This window comes from Lissotriton vulgaris, chromosome 1_1, assembly GCF_964263255.1.
Source record: "Lissotriton vulgaris chromosome 1_1, aLisVul1.2, whole genome shotgun sequence".
Taxonomy (NCBI): Eukaryota; Metazoa; Chordata; class Amphibia; order Caudata; family Salamandridae; genus Lissotriton; species Lissotriton vulgaris.
The window spans coordinates 569340266-569366121 of record NC_141685.1 but is presented as its reverse complement, the minus strand read 5'-3'; the positions used below and the strand labels follow the sequence as shown (position 1 = coordinate 569366121).

Below are 25856 nucleotides of genomic sequence, written 5' to 3'. Positions count from 1 at the left end.
CTAATGGTCTTGCTCCAGCCTCCACTTAAAGAAAATAACTTGCCTGGGCTGCTCACCTAATTCATCCCTTTGACCATTTGGGTTACCATAGTCCACTCTTTGATTCCCACACTCACTTAGAACTGCAGCTCCATTCCACCTGCTCACACTTTACGATAAGAAAGCCAGGGCCCATGCTTGTTGGCACCACCTGCTCGTGTCAATCTTAAAATGCTGGTCCAGGCAAACTGCACATACCACACCATCAGTGAGACAACAACAACAAAAAGCATTGGCACAGCCAATAGATCTCGCCTTTGGGACCTTAGAAGTGTTTAGCCATGCAACAGTTGATGTACCAAGGATATTGTGCTGCATAACTAAATACTTATAAGTCCCTATTGGCTATGCCAATGCTTGTTGTGTGTATCTCTCTGAGACAAAGTGAGCACAAGTGACTGAGCGAAAAGCACTGCACTGTTTTCATGATCTCTGAGGGGTCAGAGTTATCATGTTCGATAGTTGCCAGAAACTATTCGCACCTTGGTAAGGTTGGGGGGCTCATAGTGGCACTCTTTAGGATGGTCAATAAATGTACAAAACAAGCTCCCTCGCGGCTTTATTTCTTTTACTATATTGAAAAAATCTAGTGTGGGCTAAACAATAATATACACAATGTTATAAAGCAATTCACTTCTTCAAAAATATATTTTGTTTATCATAGTTTTATTATTCAAAACAAGTATATCAAAATACATGGACTATCAGACCCAGTTGTACCAGTCCATCCGACAGCGTTGTGCAGATTAATTAGTTCTAAGTCTCCCTGTGACCCAGATATGAATGTTGATTTGGGTGAAGTATGAATGTGTGCGGCTGCGATTGAGTTTGAGATTTGATAATTGTTTGGTATCATTTGATTACTCTGGGGTCCAGAGTAGTATGTTGCATTAGACTGCAATGTGTTGGCTGATGTACAATCATGTATAAAGAAATAAACCAAATACAAAAAGAAATGAATATATATTGTTTTATAAAAAAATCAAAAAAACAAATATATTATTCAAAACAGTTATATCAAAATACAACTATGATAAACCAAATATATTGTTGAAGTAGTGAATTGCTTAGACGTGTATATTGTTTAGCCCACACTACATTATTTCTATATAGTAAAAGAAATAGAGGTTGCGAGGGAGCTTGATTTGTACATGTATTCTCCTTTTTGTTCTCCCCTCTTCTCCCTGACCTTACTTCTCTTTGGAGGGGGTTCCCCTTAATACTAATACTGAGCTATCTGGTCTACAGGCTAACATATACACTGGGGGTGTCTGGAATCAGTCTGGACACCAATCCCTTAGTTTATGTTTTCTAAATGTGCAGATCCTATATAGATTTGTAGGAACTACACAACAATCTATAACAATCACCCAAAAAATAGACATTCCAGAATGTTCCTTTTCTATGGTGATGTCTGCTTGGGTTTAGAGACCTACTGTGAGATCAATAACTAGCTGGCCATGTTAAATCCAGCAGGCGAGTGAGTAAATGAGTGTGTAAACAATTGAGTTACCAGCCTCTGGGAGGTGAACGTATGTACGAAACCGTTTCTTTCACGGATAGCTGAAATTAGACACCTCCATCCACTTTGTCTTGACATTAAAGCAATCATATCTCCCTAACATAACATTTTCAAGGTACGCACAGTTTGGTCTAATCATTGCTAGATGCGCCATATGCACAGATGAAGTGAAGTAGTTGCAACACTATATGCAGATGAGTACTAGCCAGGGACAGTTGTCAAGGTGGTTTCTGCAAAGTTACCCTTTATCCTATCAAGCGAAGGGATGATTAAATCATATTACTGTTTTGGAGCGCGGCTTCGGACTGGTTGTTGGAGTTTGTGAAAATAATTTTTGTTAATCGCAGCACCGTTATGCACTGCAATTAACAAATATTTTCACAGACCCCACAATCAGCCCGCAGCTGCGCTAAAGACATGGAGCATCAACTTCAAAAGCACGACATATAAAGCACACGTCGTGCTTTTGGACTTGCTACATTTCTTTTCTTGGACTTGCTGCATTTCTTTTCTGAATAGAGGGCGGCTGCGAGCTGATTGTTGGCTTTTGTGAAAGTATTCCTGTTAATTGCAGCACCGTCATGCGCTGCAATGAACAAATATTTTCACAACGGCTCAGAATCAGCCCGCATCCTCGCTCCATTAAGAAAAGAAATTCAGCAAGTGCAGGAGCCACTTGCTGCTGAACGCATGCACAGGATGCCCTAAAAAGAAAACTAACCAGCCAATCCCTTGTCTTCTCCTCTTTTACAGTGTTCCCACCGCCTCCCACAAGTAATAAATTACAGTTTTCCGTGCCTCTCACGTTTTAAAAACGGTTGCATGAACGCTGTAGCGGAATGTGCTGTATGTGCGCACTTCACACAGTAAACTGCGCGCTTGGGGTGAGGAGCGCACATGCACCTAACAGGGAACACTGGTTGTGTACATGATCAATATATCTCGCTAACAGATGAAAATAAGTTAAAACTAGGTTTTCTTGCACTAAATATATGTATGCAAATGGTGAGACAGTGATAGACCGCCCCTGCTGAGGCTGATATGCAGGTGGGGCTCGACAAATGATGGCAAGGCCCTGACCGCTGTGCCCATCTCTGTCCTTAGGGGTAACTTGGCTGGGCCGTCCAGCCCTAATCATGGCCGAAGTGACGGCAAGGACACACTCCGGCCTGCAGGAGTCTGCAGCCGTGGCTGGCGTATAGAGGGTAACCCGATTAGCGTGCCTGGAGAGCTCCAGCACGGGAGAGTTAACGGAGAGATTGATGGTCCCCCCCTGCTGAGGCCTGTACGTGGGTGGGTATACACCAAATGGCAGCAAAGCCTGTGGAGGGAAGGTGTCAGGCAGAGGGCACAAGAGGTGAGCACGAGAGTCAGGGTCAGGCTGCAGGTACCACAGAGAGGCCACGCTACCAACCTGCAGGGGTGTCCTGAGACGTGCTGCAGGTCCTAAGGGTGCCACAGGCCTGGGACCAACTCCCCTGCACCGCGAAAAGGGGCACCACCGGGAGGGATACCAGGAGAAATTGAAGCCTGGGAGCCCATTATTGCCGGATGACTTCAGCCCTGCCCAGATCACCGAGCCACCCCACGGCCTGACCACAGCCTGTTGCGGAGACCTGGTGGTGGGCACTTGCTGGGGCTACTGTTGGTTTGTTTGGTCTGCTCGGCCATGGCTACAGCTAGAGTGAAGAAGGACTGAAGCGTCAAGGAGATGCTTTCTAGACCACTCAGTGGGGCTACTAGGGACCCCCCTCGTCGGTTGTCTCCCCAGGTACCTCACATGAGAAGGGACCAGAAGATCCAGAAACGCGCTCCTTCCTCAAATCTGTTTACCTCCCTCAGAGAGGACTTACAGAAGATCAAGAGGGACCTATCCAATGACATTAGGGAGCTCAGGAGAGACATGGACTCGCTGGGGGAGCGAGTGGCCAACCTGGAAGAACATGACAACAACCACATGGAGATGTCGAAACACTGCAGCAGGAAATCCTGCATCTCCATGATCAGCAACTGGAACTTCAGGCGCAAGCTGAGGATCCGGAGAACAGATCTCACTGGAACAACATCGGGATCAGGGAAGTATCCATCAAAAGGGTAGGCAAAGACTTAGCTGGCTTCGTCACAGATCTTTTCTGAGCAATCCTTGACACTTCCCCAACCACGACTTCCAATTGAAGAAAGAAACGTTACGCAAGACCTGGGAGAAACACCTCCTCACCTTCTGGGATAAAGCATCTCTATCAGGAACTGGTCGCATCTACCTTACAAAAGAGGCGTGCTTTTAGACCATCAATGTTGCACCTTGAAACCTGGGAATACTTTTCATAGAATTTATATAGCGCACTACATACCCAGAGGGTTTCAAGGCGCTTAGGAAGGGGAGGAGGATTACTTGTCAAATATCCACGTTTTAAGTTGCTTTCTGAATGCTAGGTGGTTCTGGGTAAGGCGAAGGTAAGCGGGGAGTGAGTTCCATGTTTTAGCAGCCAGGTAAGAAAAGGATCTGCCTCCCATGGTGGTCTTGTTGATGCGAGGTACAGTGGCGTGGGCTTGGCTGGAAGAACGTAGTTGGCGGGAGGGGGTGTAGAAGGACAGTCGTGAGTTGAGGCATTCTGGACCGATGTCGTAGAGTGATTTGTGTGCGGGCCATCCATTTCATCTCATTTCTCGATGGGAAGGAAAGCTCCTCCAGCTGAGATTCCTTGAGGAAACCTGCAAGGTTCTGGGTTATCGACCTGTCGATGGAGGATTCCATGACCCAGGATTCCCAGTCTTGTCCTACTGATGGTCGTCCTAGGTGGTGAATCCGAAGGTCAGGAAAGAAATCTGCTCGACCAGAACCTGTCGCCATCGCCAAAGGTCAGCAGGCTGTTCTAGACTCGATACCAGGGCATTAGCTATGACTGACTCCTCATGATACAACTAGGCAACTATCATCATAAACTGCACAGAGGGTGGTTGGGTGGCGGGTCTCGGGGGGGGAGGGAAATGTGGTCACAAACTAACCCCTATTCTTGATGTTTGGAACTGTGGACTGCATCCTGTTTGTTCGGATATCCACATTCCTGTTTGAATTTTTGCATGGGTTTTCTCATGGGGTTTTGTTTGATTTGGGAAAGCGCTCATACATACAGCAGTTTCAACATGGGACACACAAAAGGGAGTTGGGCCCCTCTGGATGCCAAACTATCTTTTGCTCTTCATATCGGACACCAGGTTCCGTTCTCGAGCCTTCCTGCACCATTTTTTCTCCTTAAGGCATACTAAAACAGCAGAGGTGGCGATCCTGGTAGCTCACATTTTCAGGGGGCAAACTGCACCCAAGGTGGCGGAAGTGAAGGGTCGTCTCCTTGCACTCACACTCTCTCTTAATGGCTGGTAGTTTGCAAAAGCGTCTACTTATGCTCCCACTGAGGGTAAGGAAGCATTCCTGCACACAGCCTTGTCAGAAGTTTTACATACTTCAGAACGGAGGACCCTAATGGGTGGCGACCTCAACCAAGGTCTTAGACATCGACCTGAATCGCTTGACACAGACAGGGCCAGGCATGGGCATTTCCCCCCCATGACCCACCGGGCCTGGACTTGGCGGTTGAGAAACACCCTATATTTGTGCACCAAATTCACCAGGCTATCACGGACTATCTTGCTCTAACGTCACACCTGACATTTCCATTGCAACACTATGGGAGGCCCTTAAAGCGATCATCCACTGGGAATCCCTCGCTATTTCGGCAGTGGACAATAAAACTACAGAGTGAAAAGAGGGACCAGCTTTCTAGGCAGGTGAAAGAGCTTGACGGTATACATCAGCGCACAGTTGCCACGAGAATCTGCCATCAATTACCTGCTGCTTGTGCGCAATTGGCTAGCACTGAGCTTGACAGAGCGGAATATGTATGCAACTTTTTATGTTGGGGATGACAAGGGTGGTCGCCTATTGGCAGACAAGCTGCTCGTTTAGCAACAGAAAATGGGTGTACACTCCCTATACGATGGCACAGGGACTCAAGTCTCGGATGACATAACCGTTGCGGACACCTTTAGATATTACTATGCAGAGCTGAACTTTGGCCAACACTTGGAAATGCCGACGGCACCTTCTACTTTGCGGACACCCACAAGTCTTCCCTATCTTTAGACCAGACTGACTCCTTGGACGAGGAGATCCGGGTGGAGAGGGTGATCTGTCAAAAGACCCTGAAGTCCCTGTGCCCAGACGGATTCCCATCCATATTCTATGAAAGATTTTGCCACATCCTAGCCAAACTCTTGACAACTGTTTCAGCTCCAGGGGTATTGCCCCATCAATGCTGACAGCCTTGCTGATGGTAATCCCAGAGCCTGGCAAAGATAAGCACGAATACAGCTCATACCGCCCAATATCTCTATTGAATGTAGACCTCAGACTGCATATGTGGACCCAGACGGGAGGCCAAGATGCTGGGGAACAGTTTATCATAGACTCAGATCAGGCGGGTTTTATTCTTCAGCGTCTCATAGAAAAGGCCTCACGAATGCAGGGAGAGCATATGCTCCTAGCAATCGACGCTGAGAAAGCCTTTGATGGGGTTCACTGGCCCTTATTAGAATAGGTCCTGACCCATTTAGGGATAGCCAGGAGATTTCGATCTGGTGCATTGAATTGTAATGGCTCTCCCACAGCGACGGTCAGAGGAAAAGGATGCGTCTCTACCCCTTTCTCCATTGGTAGGAGTAACAGACAGAGTTGCCCTGTTACTTCTGCTGTTTTCCCTCTATATGGAGCCTTTAGCTCAAAGGGTCTGAGATAACCCTGAGTTCATCGGGACCACGATCGTGGGGGAGGGGTGGGAATAAAAAAAATTAGCCTCTATGCGGACGATGTGCAGGCGACATTAGACATTCCGGAATTGGCCCTTTTTGCATTTATGACGGAGCTGGAGGCAAACAGCCTTGCTTTGGGATCTCTCCATGCCTTCTGCTTTGGAAACACAACTTGTGGAACAATACCAGATTATATGGGTGACGTTGGAAGTCTTATACCTGGGGATTCAACTAGCCTCTACTGTCCAAGGAACCTCTTTGCTCAGCTATCAATTCCTATACAAACATATCAAGTCTGAACAGGCCCGCTGGAAACGGCACACAATCTCCAGGTTGGTAAGAGTTGCTGCGATTGAGATAACAACCCTGCCCAAAATTCTGAACCTTTTTGAAATGCTGCCTCCGACGCCCCCAAAAGGGATAACTTCTAAACTGCAATCTGAACTGCATCAATTTATCTGGGCAGGGAAGAGCCCGTGAATGAGGACAGAAATCAGCTATCTTTTGCCAGGTGATGGGGGGCTCGGGATACCAAACAACCAGCTATAGTTTCAGGCAACCAAACTATGATACTTAATAGAATGGAATAAAGAGGAGTCAGAACGGCACTGGCTCTTTGAGGATCAGGCTGTGGTGGGCACTTACTTGTGGAAGATTTCCTTCCTGAAGAAGCTGCCTAGACCCCAGAATCTTTACCTGTCCCCGATTACAAAAGTCACAATGGAGGCCTGGGACCCACGTGGCACTCAATTTGGATTTTCTCCACCGCTGACACCCCTGCTTGATAATCCAGATTTCCTGCCTGGGAACAGCCCTGGGGCATTCCATAGATGGAGACAGATCCCCTGCCGCTCAGCGGGACATATGATGGACGAGGAGGGGGCAATCCCCTTCAAACAAGTGCAAGCGGACTAGGCTATCCCAGGGACGGAACGGTTGCATTATTGGCTTCTTCACCCTGATAATAAGGAGGCGGTGCAGAGATGCCTTAGCCCTTATGAACGATGGCTGGCCTCCAAGACCTCTGACAGACTGTTAATATCTGATCTCTATACCTTCATAACCCAACACTCTAAACATATCTACAAACAGAATAAGATCTGATGGAAAAAGGAACTAGGGAGACACCCGACCAGTAAAGAGTGGGAGGATATATATTAAAGTGCGCGTCACACGGCCCGCAACACTGCCCTCACCAAAACATTCACTAAGGTGGCCACAATTTGGTACCTAATCCCCAAACGCTTACATAGGATTGACCCGAATAAAACTGCAACCTGTTGGAGGGGGTATGGATAGGGAGGGACCCTGGTTCACCTCCTGTGGGATTGCCCACATTTCCAGACATACTGGGCCCAAGTGCTAGATGATCCTGATAAGCACTTAAGACATACACATTCCCCGATTTCCTTCATACACACTTCCGGGTCAGCTTAACCTGGTTACTTACCCCTTGAAGTCAAGGCGAGGGCGGCAGATTGGTGTGGATCTGGGTGCAGAGATTTAGAATATAGTGTTACACTGGGGAACAACACTTTACCCACTCATTTGGGTTGGCTTCACCACCTCTGGCTTATACTCGGTATGGAAAAGATCACGTTATCTATGACCAATCAAGGGGAATCCTTTTGAAAGCTATGGCACCCATACTTATCATTCCTTTCACAAGACTTCCGAGAATTAACCTGTTCAAAGTACCTTCTTATCCTCCGGCTGTCCGAATTGATCCCCCCCCCCTCTTTCCCCCACACCCACACTGGAACTGTGTCCACCTTATTAACCAAGAACTGATAACACTGCTGAAGCAACGCTTTGGGAAAGTGGGGGTAAGGGTAGGGTGCAAAACTGTTGTGATTTATTTCTTGATTACTTGAACCAAGAATTGTGGCTTCTCACCTAGATGATGCATATTACGTCAGCTACAATGTACTTCTTGGAACACTATATGAAGAGATTAAACCATAAATCTGACCAGATCATATCTGACGGTACTTATGTGTTTTGTAATTTAATTTAGCGCCTTATCCCAATTTCTGACCAGGTGCTCCTCTCCACAGTACTTTCCCATTCTTGTCTTACCAAGAGTAGATCTATCCTCGGATAGTATCTTAGAGACTTGTAATTGAACCCTCGGATAGGAATGAATATATCTTTGTGAGTGGGTGTGAAAGAGTGTGGCCCCTGGAATGCAACGTGAGAAATGTCTTAGTGCCTTGGATATCCTACTTTACTACAGGAACAACCCCTGTCCCATCTCAAAGGTCGTCCAAGACTTTCATCAAAGTGAGAAATCTTTCATTCAAAACCTTCTTCCTCATCTGTGCCATTATATGGGGTCATGTGACTGCTGAAACGTGCTTGCAGATTATTTTTCAAGATGCTATACACATTGAGGTGCCTATTTTAATGTCATTAGAGTCATAACATTTTAAAGTCAACGTTTTTGTCCTCGCTTACCATATATTACTATCAATGCCTTCAATTCGTTTAGCATTTTTGTGCTTTTGGGACATGATCTGAAAAATAAATGAATATGGTCAAAATAAATCGGCAAATTGAACAAATGCATTAGAAATGTTTAACATTTTCCCTACATAATGGTGGTTGTTGCAACACTGGACTCCTTCTAGTAAAGCAACATAGTCTGCTATTCTTGTCAACTGACATTCTATTCTCATCTCTTAGTTATGGATGTACGTTACTAACTTCTATAATATCAACCTAACATTGCTGCAAACAACAAAAAATACATAACAAAAAATGACCAAAGGAGGAGAACAGCGTAGAAGGTTGCACCGTCAGTAAATGGCTAAGTTTTCATTTTAAATGGGGGTGGCTAAATAAACAAGTTCTCTTGATGCAACAGACCATATACCATGTATACCAAGTGCGTTATTTGCAATACTTACGCAGAGGGTCGTAAAAGGAAGGGACTTTTGGTTGCCAGTGGAGTAAAGCGACTATTACAGCCATAACAGTGACGTTAATGGGTAGTTTCTGGGGTTATACCACATTAAAACAATTAAAGCATTGCATTGTTTTCTACTGTATGTATGTAAAACATTGTACATATTTTTAGCCTCTAAACTGTTTCATAACTTTACCCTAAAGGTATCCTAGCCAAATGTGCGTCTTTTTACCATACACATATTGGGGATAGTAAAGTTACCCAGGGTTTGTGGAGTCCCCTGGAAGGAACCAAGAAAATAGCCAAAATATAACAAAATAGACAGAATATAACAAAATTGTATATCACACACACATATATATACATATATATATATATATATATATATATATATATACACATACATATATATATATATATATATATATATTCCGTGAAAAAAAGAGGTTTCACAATCGTTAATCCTTCATCCAGACACTTATGCATCCACTCATTCTTCAATATGTAAAACATATTTAAACTTTACAGAAACACACAGACACTGGATGATGTCATCAGTGATGTCATTTGAGATGTCATCAGTGATGTCATCAGTGATGTCACTGACCATGTCATGAATGATGTAATATGTGACATCATCAGCAGTGGATTGCGGGCACGCGAGTTATAGTGAGTCCAACTAACTATAACGTGGGAATTTCAATGGTTTTGTATGAGTAAAATGTCCAGCTAACTATAACTGGTGTTAAACCTATGGTTTTTTCACTGAATTTCAAAGGTTTTTCATAAGCTAATTCCTTTCTATATCGAGTTCGTAACCTACGATTTTTTTTATTTGCTGTTTTGTGTAAGTATTAATTATTAATAATTTTTTTATAATAATATTTTTTACATTTTTTTTATCATTTTTTCCTGGGGCGCTCTGGGTGCGCGCACCGGTAAGCTCTCCGGAGAGTGCACCCAGAGTGCTATTTCTGCGTTCGTGTAAAAAAATATGTATGAAAAGTAAATAATATCGCAAGACATTTAGTACCATACTTCTAACAGCAGTATTTTTGATTTACGAAATGAAAATGATTTTGCATTTCCGTGAAACTATCGAAACGTCACTTAGGCGCGCCGCGTAAGCGCCCCCGAAGGCGCCTAGGTTCGTGCCGCGTAAACGCCCCTGGGAGCGCCTTCGTTCGCGCCGCGTAAGCGCCCCCGGAAGCGCTCCGGTGCGCGCAGCGTAAGCGCGTCAAGTCATGTGACCTTAAAATAACTCTTTTCATTGGTTGCTACGTTTTTTTTTTACAACTAATGAAAACCCCACCCTTTTCCTTCACTTCTTCTTTCACTTTGGTGAGAGCAAGACCTCTTTTGTTTTGTGCTAAGAATTTGTGGAGAGAATGGCTGCCAGACCATCCAGCAGCATGGAGGACTTAAATGATTTCATCGATGAAGAGCCTCCTCAGCCGAAGGTGAAAGAACATTTCATCTGGAAATTTTTTTCTATACCCGACGGGCATAAAAAAGTAAATGCACCAAAAGTTGAATGTAAAATCTGCCAAACTGTACTTTCCCGTGGAGACCCCCGAAAGAAGTACAGTTTTGGTAATTCAACTATGATTCGCCACGTAGAAAGGAGGCACCCCCAGAACTATGCCCGGGAGAGTGTTAGGGCTCTAGCACAAGAGGCTCCCAGGGATGGGGCCTCTACATCAACCGGAGGACCAACAACATTGGTGAGGGGGAGATCGCAAGAGCTGATTCCGAACATTCAGCCTGCTTTTCACAAAGGCGTTCTTAAATGCAGAGACTGTGATCAGCTACTTTGCTATGGGGAACAAAGGGTTCTGCTCATGGTTCGAGTATTGGAGAACCATCGCTGCCGTTCCCAGCCTTTATTTGGTTTTTTTTGTTTTTGCTCCTGTTGAGCAGTTTCCCATTCCCTGTTTTTGTTCCTGTACTGAAAAAGCAAAAAAAAAGAAGAAAAAAAAAAGTTCTTTTCAGAACTAACTCCAATTCTCACCAAAGAGGTGTGTTCTTAAAAAATTGAAAAAGAGTAAGTGAAGTGGAGTGGAGTGCATTGATAAAGGAGAGGAAAATGAGTAAGAAAGCACAGAAAGGGACGAGAGGAGAAGGGAAGTGAAGTAGGGGGACGAAAAGAAGGTGAGTGTGGGGAAGGAGAGTGAGGAGAAGGAGAGTGAACATGGTGAATGTGGATATGCGAAGAAAATGTAGTAAAGGAAAGGGGGTGTGAAAGGGTAAGAAAATAGCAGTGATGTTTTGGAAAGAGTGGAGATACAAACTGGATAAAGACAAGTAAGTGTGAGACCAGGTAAGTAAGGCAGTGAAGAAACAGAGAAAGTGAAAGAAAAAAATAAGAGTAGAAGACTGACGGCCTCATTTATTAGGCCATGCGTCACTTTTACGCCACCGGTACGTCACTTTTTGTGACGCACCAGTGCTGTAAAAAATGCACCTTGTTGAGTCATATTTAGAAATTGGCGCATCTAGGTAGATGCGTCACTTTGTAAATCCCTGCGCCACATTATACCTACGTCAGGTGTAATGTATACAAAAGGGGTGTATTGACGCAAGAAAGGGTCGTAGAGGTGACGCAGTGAAATCTAAGAGATATCACTGCGTCACTTTTATGACGCTGTTGCGTCCAAATTTTGCGCCTGTATCACAGCAGACGTAAGGCTGATGCAGGCCCTTTCACATGGGCCTGGCCCCATGTGAAAGGATGCATTGCTGGAGTTGCATCATTTTTGTGACCCACTCCAGCAATGCATCACTTTTGCGCTTACAGATACGTCTGAAATACTGACGTATCTGTAAGTACTTGCAACATAATGCGTCATATATTTATTATGACGCATGAGTAGAAGACTGAAGGCCTCATTTAGGAGGCCATGTGTCACTTTTACGCCACCGGTACGTCACTTTTTGTGACGCACCAGTGCTGTAAAAAATGCACCTTATTGAGTACTGCCGTCATGTTGAGAACTTCGCTACGCCTCGCCGTGGCCGGTACGGGAAAATCGTTCCTTCAGCTGCTTTTTGGAGCACAAAAGGGGTCCTCTGCAAACAGCGCACCCGCATCTATAGTACGGGAGAATTTCATGGCATTTGGTGCACTGTAGGTTCCGTAGTCAGGGGCCTTGGAGTGGAGCCGATCCGGATCATGTCAGCGCAGCAATGATGCTTGGCCACGCCCCCAATTTGCCTTTCCTTGCTGTTTAATTCAGTCAACCCTGCCACATAATTTGGTCCTTCGCTGCCACATAATTCCAGTAGCTCTACATATACTGTGCTTAATACAATTTTATGCTTATACTGTGCTAAATACAATTTTAAATAATAACATTTTTATTCATAGTGCTTGCTTTTACCTGCTTGGACTTCTTAGCACTGTAAATACACAATTCATTGTTCGACCTGCGCCAACTAGTATTCAATTCTAGGACTATATGGCCTCACAGACAGACATTTGGAGTGCTCGCAGTAAGCAAGTGAGATTTCATTAAATAAGATTACCTCTCCCACCATTATTTTAAATTGCATTTATTTACCACTTACACATGTGTGCATTATACTATATGCCGTTGTTTACAGGTGAAAAAAACAACAAAATACTTGAGAATATTTTGTTAACTTTAGCTACCTCTTTGACCCCACCACCTCAGAGTTCTGGATTACAATTGCCATGCTTGTTTTATGGAGTTGAAATGCTGGATGTAAATGAAGATGGCCTGCAAAAGCGACACATAATCAAAGTCTGCCTTTTAAACCATCTTCATTTACAAGTATTTAGAGGTATTTGTGCCCCCCTGGTAACAAGGCCACAGCCCCCTAGGGGGGCGCACCTCACAGTTAGAAGACCTCTTGTCTATAGCAGGCAGGTTTAAGATGATCTCTCTTTTTATAAAATTAGGACAATGATTGATTCTGCACATACAAACCTGTGTTACAGCATGCCCAAAGCATCAGTGTCAATAAGGGGCCCCAAAAAGAAGTATTAGCTTTAAACAAATCCACTGCTAAAGCATTGGGGCAAGGGTTTCAAACCCCTGTTTGCATTTATTGCCCCATTAACCTAATTCCAAACTAAAAAGCAGACTGATGGGACCTTGAAATGTGGTTTCAGTAATAGTTTTATTAGTATCCTGGTCCATTTCCGGTGTACTGAGGGGATTTCAATAGATACCTGAGAAGTGTGTGATTCTCCTCTTTTAAGAAGTGCAGACCATATATTGTAGTACTTACACCACTTTTATTGGAATATGCACAATGGACAGTTGTTCCATGTTTTAGCCTCTTTGTTGGGCAGTAATCCATACTTTTGGCATGTGTTTTGGGCTATGCACCTATATTCGGTTGTTATGCACATTGATCTCTGTACCCACTTTTACTTGGTTATGCGAGATGGGCAGTGGACCCATATTTTCGGCTCTGTTTAGTTGTGCTTTGGGTAATGTACCCCTTCTTTGGCCTCTGTTAAAGTTGTGCCTATATTTTTATCTGTGTTTGAAATACACGTTGGCCTTGTACCCATCTTTGATTATTATTGTACAATGAGTCATGTGTCCTTCACTCTTGTACCTTTGAAATGAATGGTCTACTCTACACTTGTTTATTATGTACGCATCATTTAATGTGTACCATGAGTTCCCTAGTGTAGGATACTTAATGATTTGGTATTTACACTCCGCAGGTGTTCCCCATTCTATAAACCCGTGGACTCTCTTGCCGCGCATGGCACCTTCGTGGAAACATGCTGGATTGCGGGAGATTTACCTCCAAATTGAAATATTTCAGAAATCTATTTTTTCACATATTCACAATGATGTATACTTGAGAATCTAACAGAATGCAAAAAAGAAATTGAATTTAGCCTTGAGAAAGCCCTGGCGCAAATCGCCACAGAGGGCGAAACACGTGTCGGCTGTCAATGTTCAATTCTGCACCAATAAAATTCTACTTTTTCTAAAACTGGAGCGACCTTATCATTTGATTGGTAATCGGAATCAATGATTACAGGATTTAACCTTAAAACAATACGTATACAAAACTGGACAACATACTCTCTTTTCCCCTAAAACTGTTCCATTTTAAAACTCTAAAAGGTCCAGAGTTTTGAGTATGTTTCCACCATTATCTAAAAAAACTTTTGTGAAAACAGATATAGTTTCTAGAGTCCTTGGACCTTCTATCCTTAGCTGTTATGAATCCACTCTGCATGTGTCCCGAACTCAGACAGGACTTCGGTACCAATTCCGCTACAGCTAAATACACAAGCCAAAAGTCGTATTTCCAAAAGATGATGCTTGTAAATGGCAGGAAGTCGGCTTCAGTCTAAGGATATCCCATCACTGTGGTACTTTCTTTGATAAAACAATGCCAGCAGTACGTGATGAGAGGCACTTACTAACGGTTAAAAGTCAAATCCAGTGGATTACAACTCGCAGGAACACAAGGCCTGTGTGACCTCAGGGAATATAAATCCCATCCTCGTTCCCACTTTTAAGAGGCGCAGACTATATATATTTAATTAAGAGGTTTATTCAAGTTAATAGGAACAACCCCTAGATCCGTCCTATCTCCAACTGTCTCCTCTTCTCTGGTCCAGCTCCAGCACACTTGCATGCTGGTAACCATGGAAAGAATACAAGTGATGTTGCTAGGACACTAGCTAGGAAGTAACACCCTCTAATTCCAGGATTGCAATCTCCATCCTAGGGTGTTCCTCTGCTCTCAATGGTGGAGAGTTTATTACCAGCCAGAAAGCATTAGTCTGATGACTAATACTTGGTGTACAAGGATTCCTCAGGCATATTTTCCTTTGCTTCACAGCCCTTTTATAATCTGTTCTACATGCCTGTACCCCAAATTTACATTTAGGAGATTTATGCAAAACCTCCTTGAGCGCTCTTATGGGCCTTAGAGCATTCAGAGTCAAACCACCCTTTTCTCACATGTCTGAGGTGCTCTCTAGCAACAAAGAGGCCCTCTTTTATACCTCGTGTATTTGCCTTGAAGGCCTCAAAAATGGAATGTGGGTCAGAAGTATTATATAGACAAACCTCAAAAGCATCTCTATCGGTCTTAATTAACTTTGAGAACCCCTCTGGCACTACCTGTGACCAGCGCAAGGTGTAATTATTTAGCTCAATATCTTTGGCCAAGCTGGTAGCTTGGCTACAGGGCCGGCAGAAGGTGTTGCAAGGGAAAGTTGAATGCTTTGGGGGAAGTGATCACTTAGTGAGATATCATGAGTAACAAAAGTATATGCGCATGCTGTGTTGTTGCTAGACAATGAAACAAAGTTGATAACAGTGTGAAAGTCCGTGACATTAAAAGGTTTTTAAATGGTGCACAAGGGACCAAAATTTCATTGGAAAAAGCACGATCGAATATATATAAAAATTGGTTCAACTCTCTGTATTGGTTATGGGTAAAGTGGGATTGAGAGTCATTTTCCAAATTAGTTAGGCCACATTTTTTCAGAAGGCATTTTACACAAACATATTAAAATCATCCCCCATTGGATAATCAAGCGCTTACTGTTTCTTGAACAAAGAAACTCCAGATCGTTATCCAGTTGTCGCAAGGTAGCAATTATATGTGAATTGGTAGTATTATTATAGAAATTACTCATTGCTAGCCTAACAGATCCCAGAATGTGGCAAATAATCATTTGATAATGAGAATCATGTGTTGCCGTAGTTATTTTAGTAAATGGGAGCTTATTGGAGACATAGATACATAACGCTTTGGTCTTCCATGATTTGAAGCAACTGTAGGAACATATGTTCTGAAGCAATTCACATGTATAGAGTCTATTAGCCAAGTCTCCTGTAAGCAAAAGAAGTGAAAACCTGCTACAAAATCTATATTGTTGGTTTTGTTCCAGAGGCCTGTTACGTTCCAAAACAGGAAACCTGTAGATATAAAGTCACTTTAACCTTTTTAAATGTTAAGGTTTTTTGAATATCTAATATAAAACTGTCACTATAAAATGCGTTTTTCTAGAGAATTTATTTTTATTTTTAATGTAAGTCACGGCCAATATGTAAAAGGCTTGCCTATTGGTTTTGTCAAGGAGTGAATACATTAATAGACAAGACAAGACCATTGGCTTTCTCAAGGAATCATTGGAATTTCTGTTGAAACATTTAAAACATTGATTTGTAGCCAAAACAACATTAAACAGATGCTAAAGTTTTTCTTTTGCACTCTTCAAGCCACATGATGCAGCCATAAGACCAAACACAAGGGTTCCCTGCAATCCGAAGCTGTAGAGCAGAAGCTCCACCTCTGAAAATGCTTAAAAATATCATCAAAGTTCCTGGGGTTATGCTCTACAGACCTCATTAAATCTTTTTCAGAGTATTTCTGTGGGGCTGTTGCGCTGCCTGTAGCAACATCCACCCCAGAGGAAAAATTAAAAAGACGCTAGTGGTAGCCCTACACAGACTGACGCCACCCTGCAGCAAAATGCATGTAAATTATCCTATGAAGGACATTATGGGGCGCCTCTTGCCAGGAGCAGTAAATAATAAATGAGCAGGTCATTTATTATTCTTTCCCTAGTTTTTAGAGGTGGGGTTTCTGGGTGTACTAGTCCCACCCAGAGACCCCTTAAAGAAGGTCCATTCTGTGGTGCTGCGCTGCGAAGGAGCAGGCCACATTTGTTTTTTATTAATTGGGTAACCCAGTCTCACCCAGGCACCCAACGACATTTTTAAAGTTGGGTCAGTAGCCCTGCGAGCTCCCTTGCCAGCACCCATCTTGGGTACAGCAAGGAGCTCCCTCCATGGGGGATTTGGGGGGCAGCCGAGCCTCGAGGTCTGCCCCCCGGGCAGGTTTGGGAGGGGGAAGGGGTTTCATGGGCGCGGCCATTTTGCCGCCGGATGGGCTGCCTGGGAGAGCCCAAAGGCAGCCCAAATCCTACTAATTAAGCCCAATTAACGGCTCTTATCGGATCTCCGCTTCCGCCCAGCCACCATTTTAGGTATTGTAACCTGGTGGCTGGGTGTGTAGTTCTGTAGCTTGTGGTAAAGTTCGTGAGGTGGTAGTTGCGTCGGTCGTTTTGTTGCCATGTCAGGTGCGGAGGATATACGTGTGCTCGAGGCCATCCGCCTGCTGAGTGAAGCAGGGCGGATGGACCTCTTGGTGGGGCCGCGGGAGGCGCGGCCGGTGAGGCAGGCGTCGTTCGGGGTGGCGGCGGCCGTTCTGGCCTGCTCGCCACCGAGGAAATCCCAAAAATTGCAGGTGAGTCTTCGGGGCCGCGCCGATGTCAGGAGCGCGGCCCCGGATGACGGAGGGTCGCGTGCGAGGCGCGTTGCCAGGGGCGCCTCGCCGCGTTTCCAAGGGGCGGTAGGGGGCGGGGAAGCGGGCGGGCGGCGGGATGTGGCTGACGAGCGGGCGCGCGTGGAGTCGCGCGGCCGCCCGGGCGTTGGTGGAGGCAGCGGGGGGGCCGTGAGGCGGAGCGGGCCCTCTGTAGAGAGCGAGAGGCGCGAGGGGGGGGCGGGGGATAAGGATGAAGAAGCGGGGGCGGGGCGGGAGGGGAGGGGGGAAAGGCAAGGACGGGGAAGAGGAGTGGAGGAAGGCCAGGCCATGAGGAGGCGTACTGAGAGCCCCTCGCCGGCCCGGCAGGGGGCGGGGGAGAGGGGTAGGAGCGAGGCCAAGAGAGGAGGGAAAGGGGGAGGGGCGGGGGCCGCAGGCAGGGGGGGGGGCAGGTGAGGACGGCTGTGGGGGGGCTGGGGAGTGAACAAGGGCATAGAGGGGGGGGGTCCCCGATTCTTTTGGAGTCAGAAGAAAGCGAAAGGGAGTGGGAGGGGCTGGATGTGTTTTCGTCATGGGAGGAAGGGATCAGGGAGGCCCGCATGGCGGCGGAAGGGAGGGAGACGGTGGTGGAGGAGGCAGGTCCGTCAAGGCAGGCAGGGGTGGTCTATGGGCGGGTTGGCAGCGGGGACCGGGCGGGGGAAGAAACCGCGGGCGACGCAGGGGCAGGTGTAGGCGGGCTCTGTTGGAGCGAGGACGAGGAGGAGGGGGGGCAGGGGAGAGCTGGGGGAAGTGGCGCTGGGCAGACGAGGCGGAGCAGTGGCAGGGGACCAGCACACCAGCAATACCTTTTTTATTACAGGCAGGTAGTCGGCGCGGGGAACCAGACTTGGCACGGCTTGGGGCGGCCCAGCGACGCCAAGGAGAAGGGAAGGCGGAGCCTCCGGCGGCAAGCCTGGAGACCACGCGGGATCGCGGCGCGGCTGGCTCAAGAAGGCCCCAGGCGGGCTCGCCGGTCCCAGCACCCACAGGGCCCAAGCGGCTTGGGGAACAGCAGCATACCTGGAGCAACGCCAAGGAGGACTATTTTACTTTGAGCGGGGGCAGAGGCGAAGAGAGGGCCTCTGGCAGGTTTAGGTCGGCGCCGCCGGTGGCGCGCCGGAAGTATAGATGGGGAGGTGTGGAGTTGGTGGAAGGAGAGGATAGTGCAGAAGAAGGTGAAGTGAGAGAGGGGCCGGGCGGACGGGGGTCCGGTAATGGTGTTGGTTCTTTGTTACAGGTGTCACGGGGCCTGGGTGCTGCGGCGGCCCGGACACAGGCGAGAGGTAGATCGGCGGACTGGAGAGTCGAGGAACGACGAGGGGATACGTTGCTTGCAGGTAAAAGCGGGATGACGCCACGGATGGTGTCGGTGGGGGTGGGGGGGGGAGGGGAGGTGGGGGCGAGTGATCGGTTATGCAAGGGGAAGTATGTGGCGGACCGGGGTGTGGGGACGGATGTGGCTGCGCTTGGGGGTTCGGGCGGGGACACTACGGGGTTGCCGGAAGGGAAGGTGGAGAAACCGGAGGTAGGGGGCAAGGCAGGCAGCGCGGCAGCGGGCAGCGCAGCAGCGGACAGCGCAGCAGCGGGCGGCGCGCCGGCAGAAGGAGAGGGCGCGAAGAAACCTGACAGCAAGGAGTTAAAGTTTAAACGACTTCCGTATATGGGGGTCACGAAGCCGCTAGGGGCGCATTTGATGGCGGTTACTAAAGAAAAGATATGGAAGGGAGAGTATGTGGAAATGTTAAAGCTTCTACATAGGGAAGTCCGGTCGAAGGAAGGGTCGAAAGAGGAGGAGTACGAACTACAGAAGCGCCCGAGGGTGCCGCTTACAATTGAAAACTGGACGGCGGCATTCCTGATTTTCGCGAGCGTGTATTGCGAGAAATTCCCAGAGAGGTCGGTGTCCCTGTTTAAGTACATGGACGTTATCAGGAAGGCTCAGATTACTGGGGGGGGGTATGCGTGGGCGCAGTACGACGAGGAGTTCAGGGCGAGAATGGCGTGGGACACGGAGGCACAGTGGGGCGAACTGGATTCCGATTTGTGGCAGCACACGATGGGTCTGGCGGGATCGGGCAAAACTATCTTCACCGCCAGCGGGCTCCCGATCATATATCAGCCCTTTCAAGGGCGCCCCACCCGTGGAGGGGTGGGGGCGGGAGCCAAGAGCCAGCCCGGGACCGCGGGCCCTGCTGGGATTTTAATAGAGGGGCGTGTGCCAGGGAGCACTGCCGTTTTCGACACGAATGCTCAGCGTGCGGGAGGTATGGGCACCCGGCGACGCGATGCTGGGGCCCGACCGGGCAGCAGTATGGAGGCGCACACACGGCGGCGGGAGCAACACGACCCGGGGGCGGGCAGCAGTATGGGGGCGGTCGGGGTGGAAAGGGACCTGGGCCGAAGGGCTCATACGCCGGTTAGAGTGGACAAGTTGACGGCGGCCCTACGCAATTACCCAGACGCGGGGGCTGCGGAACGTCTACGGAGCGGGTTTCGAGACGGTTTTCGCTGGGTTACGAGGGTCCGCGGGTGCGTCGGTGGGCGGACAATTTGAGGTCAGCGAGGGAGCACCCGGAGGTGATACAGGCTAAACTAGACAAGGAAGTTCAAGAGGGGCGCATGGCGGGGCCTTTTGAGGACTGGCCAATGACGGACTTGATAGTGTCCCCTATAGGTGTGGTGCCCAAGAAAGAGGCAGGACAGTTCCGGCTCATACAACATTTGTCGTGGCCAGACGGAGGGTCTGTTAATGATTTTATCAGCGAGAGCGAGGCCACAGTGGTGTACTCCTCGGTGGAGGCGGCAATGGCTTTGGTGGTGAAGGAGGGTAGAGGCGCAGTGATGGCAAAATGTGACATCAAGTCGGCTTTCCGGCTACTGCCTGTTCACCCAGACGACTGGGGCCTACTGGGGATCCAGTTTCACGGCCGCTGGTATGTGGACAAGGCGTTACCGATGGGCTGCTCGATGTCCTGCGCGCTCTTTGAATGTTTCAGCACGTTCCTGCAGTGGTTCTTTACGGAATGCACGGGTCACCAAGGAGTCACGCACTACCTGGATGACTTTTTCTTGGTCGGGGCGCCGGACTCCACGAACTGCCAGGTAGCTCTGGACAGGTTTCAGGAGATCATGGTGGACCTGGGGGTGCCGTTGGCACCGGAGAAGACAGTGGGGCCAGGCACGGCGCTGTCCTTCTTGGGCATTGAGATAGACTCACAAAGGATGGAGGCACGGCTGCCGGCGGACAAGAAGCAACAGATGCTGGGGCTGCTGCAGATGATGGTGGCCAGGAATAAGGTGACGGTGTTGGATGTCCAAGTGCTGCTGGGGCACCTCAACTTCGCGTGCAGGGTGGTGCGGGTCGGTAGGACGTTTTGCAGGCGCCTCGGCCGGGCTTTGGCGGGGAGGAGGCCTCCACATCATCGCGTGCGCGTGTCGGCGGGGGTGCGGGAGGATTTGCGGATGTGGCGTTTTTTCCTGCACCAGTTCAACGGAGTGCCCTTACAGCGGGACGTGGACTTGGTGTGGGATGTGCAGATCTTCTCGGACGCTGCGGGTAGCGACGGTTTCGGGCTCTACTGGAACGGGAAGTGGTGCGCAGAGAGGTGGCCCCCGGAGTGGTCGGGAGGCGGGAGGAGCATTGCGTTTCTGGAGCTCTTCCCTTTGATTGTGGCGATCTGGCTGTGGGGAGAAGTGCTGGCGCATCGGCGAGTGACGTTCAATGTGGACAATATGGCAGTGGTGCAGGTGGTAAATCGCCAGTCCGCCAGGGATGAACAAGTGCTGAAGCTGCTGCGGGTGTTTGTGCTGGGCTGTTTGCGGCATGATATTGCTTTTCGCGCGGTACATGTCCCAGGAGTTGACAATGACATTGCGGACGCTCTATCTCGTTCGCAGTGGGGGAGATTCCGTGGGTTAGCCAAGGACGCGGAACGGGACCCGACTCCGCTGCCGGCGCAGATGTGGGACATAGGCAACACCGGATGTTGCAGCTGGTTCTAGGATCCTTGGCAGAGTCAACCAGAACAGCGTATGTGGCAGCCTGGGGGGAGTTTGTAGCGAATGGGGCGCGGTGGCGGCCGCCCGGCAGGGACAGGCAGGAAGAGGTGGTGCAATATTTGCTGGAACTGATTGGAAGGGGGTTGTCGAGAGTGACGATAGCGGGTAAGCTGGCAGGGATCGGTTTCATGGGTAAGCTACTGTGGGGATACGCCCCGTCTGCAGGTGAATTGGGGTCCAGGATGTTGGAAGGTTGGGCGCGGGAATGCGGGCGGGGGGGGGAAGTGCGGCGGCCGGTGTCAGTGGAAATGTTAGGCAGAGTGGTGCTGATGCTGCCGCGTGTGTGCAAGGATGACAGGGAGGCATGCTTGTTTGGGACACTAATGGTGTGGATGTTTGCGGGGGCCTTTCGGGTGTCGGAGCTTTTGGGCTCCAAGGCTGAGCGGGGCGTGGATTGGGCTGAGGTCCGAGTGTCGCAGTCGGAAGTCGGATTGTGGTTACGAAAGTCCAAAACGGACCAGAGGAGTGTGGGGGCCTGGGTGACCATGGAGAAAAGGGGGGAGGGCGGTGAGTGCCCGGTGCTTTGGGGCAGGAGATGGATGGCGGTGGGGGATGCGAATGGTCTGGTGTTTCGGCACGCGAATGGGAAGGGGGCGACGGGGCGTCAGCTGTTGGGAGTGTTGCGGAAGGCATTGGCGAGATTGGGAGTGGATGGGCGAAAATTTGGCACGCATTCTTTTCGAATTGGGGCGGCATCTGAGGCGCACCGTCAGGGACAGGGGAGGGGGGCCATCATGCGCTTGGGTAGGTGGACGTCTGATTGTTATCAACGCTACGTGCGCGGAGCTGACCCGGCGCGTGCGCGCGTTTTGGCATTGGGGGGACAGTGTTGATTGACATATGTTTCTCATTCCAGGTTCGGTGGCGGGACCCTCGTCCCGTGAGATGTTGATCTGGATTGTGGGTCACTCGTTTGTGAAGAGGGCGAAGCTGCAAGCGCAAGACAGCTATTTTGGGGATGGTTTGGGGTTCAATCCTGATTTGTTCAAGGTGTTTTGGTCAGGGAGGGGGGGGGATGAGATGGAAAGAGTTGGTTACCACCCTGAATGGTTTAGTGTGCGGGGGGCGGTGCCCCGACGTGTTGGTCCTCCATTTGGGGGAGAACGATTTGGTGCGGGAGACAGGTTTGGTGCTGATGAGGGCGATGCGGCGGGATCTGGCAGAGCTGCGCAGGTGTTGGTCGGGGTGTACGGTGGTGTGGACTGAGTTGGTCCCGCGCAGAGTGTGGCGAGGAGCGGTGAAGCCGCAGGCAGTGGACAAGGCGAGGCGGAAGGTCAACGTGGAGATGGTTCGCTTTTGTCGTCATGTGGGTTTCACGCGCATATGGCACAGAGACATTAAATATGATGCGCCGGAGATGTTTAGAGGTGATGGGGTACATTTGTCCCGGATGGGAATGGATCTATACCTGTTGGAGCTTCGGGAAGTGTTGGCGAAGTTGTTGGGGGTACGACGGGAGTAAGGTGTTGGTGACGGGCAGTGAAGTGAAGGGGCGGGGGTGGGGGGGCAGGGAAAGGGGGGATGAGGTGTAACCACCTACCCCACTTTCCCTGGGTGGCGGAGTTTGGGTTGATGTTGGCCAAGTTTGGCTGGAGTTCGGGTCTTTATATTGATGTTTGGGGATTTGGGGAGCGGGAGCGGGGAAAGGGAAAACAGTTGTGGAGTTACATTAGAGGGGTTAGTTACAGTTGCAATAAGGCAGATAGGTCTGCAGGTTTTACAAGGTTTGGAGTTAAGATGTAGGGGAGAAAATGATACATGACGATGTTATGGAATTTGTATATCTGGATATGCAGGGTGGGGGGATTGTATCATGTGGGGATCGTAGGGGTGGAGGGAGACACAAACCTAAGGGGTCAGGTAACTAGATGTCTAGAGAGGTTTAGTTTTGTGAGGCGGTTGCCAGGGGTTAATACATGTGATGTGCACCTGTTTCAAATAAAGCGGCCTTTTACACACAAAATGGTAGTCGGTCTTGATTGCCCCCTTCATCCCTCCCAAGGGGGATTTGGGGGGCAGCCGAGCCTCGAGGTCTGCCCCCGGGCAGGTTTGGGAGGGGGAAGGGGTTTCATGGGCGCGGCCATTTTGCCGCCGGATGGGCTGCCTGGGAGAGCCCAAAGGCAGCCCAAATCCTACTAATTAAGCCCAATTAACGGCTCTTATCGGGTCTCCGCTTCCGCCCAGCCACCATTTTAGGTATTGTAACCTGGTGGCTGGGTGTGTAGTTCTGTAGCTTGTCCCACCCGCCCACCCTTAAGTGAGGGTTTTGGGGGGGGTGGAGTTTGGCGACGGTTAATATAGGGCAGGTGGCATTTGTTTGGGACAGGTGCGCAGGGAAAATTTTGCTGTATGGTTGTGTCGCTTGGAGCAGGTGCAGGCGGAGTTTGGGTTGATGTTGGCCAAGTTTGGCTGGAGTTCGGGTCTTTATATTGATGTTTGGGGATTTGGGGAGCGGGAGCGGGGAAAGGGAAAACAGTTGTGGAGTTACATTAGAGGGGTTAGTTACAGTTGCAATAAGGCAGATAGGTCTGCAGGTTTTACAAGGTTTGGAGTTAAGATGTAGGGGAGAAAATGATACATGACGATGTTATGGAATTTGTATATCTGGATATGCAGGGTGGGGGGATTGTATCATGTGGGGATCGTAGGGGTGGAGGGAGACACAAACCTAAGGGGTCAGGTAACTAGATGTCTAGAGAGGTTTAGTTTTGTGAGGCGGTTGCCAGGGGTTAATACATGTGATGTGCACCTGTTTCAAATAAAGCGGCCTTTTACACACAAAATGGTAGTCGGTCTTGATTGCCCCCTTCATCCCTCCCAATACTTTTTTCCCATCCGGCGGGAGCAGATTTTATTCCTGCTCTGGCCAAGCGGAAGCAAATCGGTTTCCTGCTCGAAAGCGAGCGGACATTTAATAAGATTTATATTTCCTGCCCGTACAACCCGGGACAGGGAAACATGTCCACGTTCAGGGGGATTGGGTCCGAGAGACACTGGCTCGGGGAAGGGGCCACACAACGCCCCTAACCTTCAAAATGAAATTGGCCCCAGGGAATAGGTTCCCAGGGGCCTACCAGTGGCTTGAGGGGGAGCAAACACCCTCCACAAAAATCCCCCACGGTCTTTAAATGACTCATGGAGGGGGGGCTGCACCCCCTCTCTCCAAAATAAATATATAGGCCCCAGCAGATGGGGTCCCCAGGGCCCAATAATGGTTCAGTGAGTGCACAACGTCCATTCCTCAACAAAATTAAACTGTCCTCAGGGGAAATGGCTCCAAGGGACCTTCCAGTGGCTTGGGGAGGAAGGCTGCAAGCCCCCTCCCCAAAAATCCAAAAATAAAGGTTGTCCAGTTCCCCCGGGCCCAGGCCAACATTAGGGGACTTTTATTTGAAACGGGTGGGAGCCAGTCTTTCTTACATTTTAGTTTTGTAATCTTATCGTGGATCTGCTGTACCGTAAAAATAATATATACATATGTACCTACACTGCCCCCTTTTATGTTTTTTTATCTTTTTACAGGACTGAGGACTGAGTCCCCGAATCCTAATATGGCTGCTGCAACATCTTTAATGATGTTGTGGCAGCCAATCAGATCACATCTTTTGATCTGTCGGGCGGGGATCATCTGCTGCGTGAAATACACACATTTTTCACCTTAATTTCTCAAAAACGACTGAATCGATTTTTGTTGACAAAGAGGACAATTTCATACAATTACACTGTTTTTCTGATGTCCGATGCAGAGGAGCCAGCCTGGATTCTGCATTACCTTACTGTAAGAAATTGGAGTATTAGTTGAGGGGGAGGAGAACCTCCCTCAAGTAATATTCATAATACTTGTCAGGGTGAACCACAGATGTAAATAAATAAACCTTTGCATAGCCCGATGGTAGATTGGCACAAAGCAGTCAGGTTTAACTTAAAGGCAATGCTCAAATTATTTATGCAGTACTCAATATGCAGTACTCAAACAGTAATAAAGTGCACAACGCATGGAAAAGAGTATATTTAAAAAAATAAAATGAAAGCAAAATGGCCAAAATTCAATAAGTAAAACCGGAGGTGAATTGTTAACGTTAGAATAATAAATCGTGCCAAAAAGCACCAACCATGATTATCTGGTCGAGCTAGACCAAGTCAAAATTAAGACAGACTGCGATGGAGCGCGGATCGGGTACCGCAACCAAGTTTGTCTGAGTAGAA

General features: G+C 48.4%; 1 protein-coding gene across 2 annotated transcripts in view; it reads right to left on the bottom strand.

The window, feature by feature from the left end:
* The window catches only part of KYAT3 (kynurenine aminotransferase 3), a 425395-nt gene that overhangs the window by 247580 nt on the left and 151959 nt on the right, over nucleotides 1-25856 (bottom strand). For both annotated transcript variants that reach the window (XM_086953965.1, XM_086953966.1), the window contains one exon: nucleotides 8825-8883. In XM_086953965.1, the coding sequence (XP_086810091.1) occupies nucleotides 8825-8883 (59 nt within the window). The remainder of the gene's footprint in view (nucleotides 1-8824; nucleotides 8884-25856) is intronic.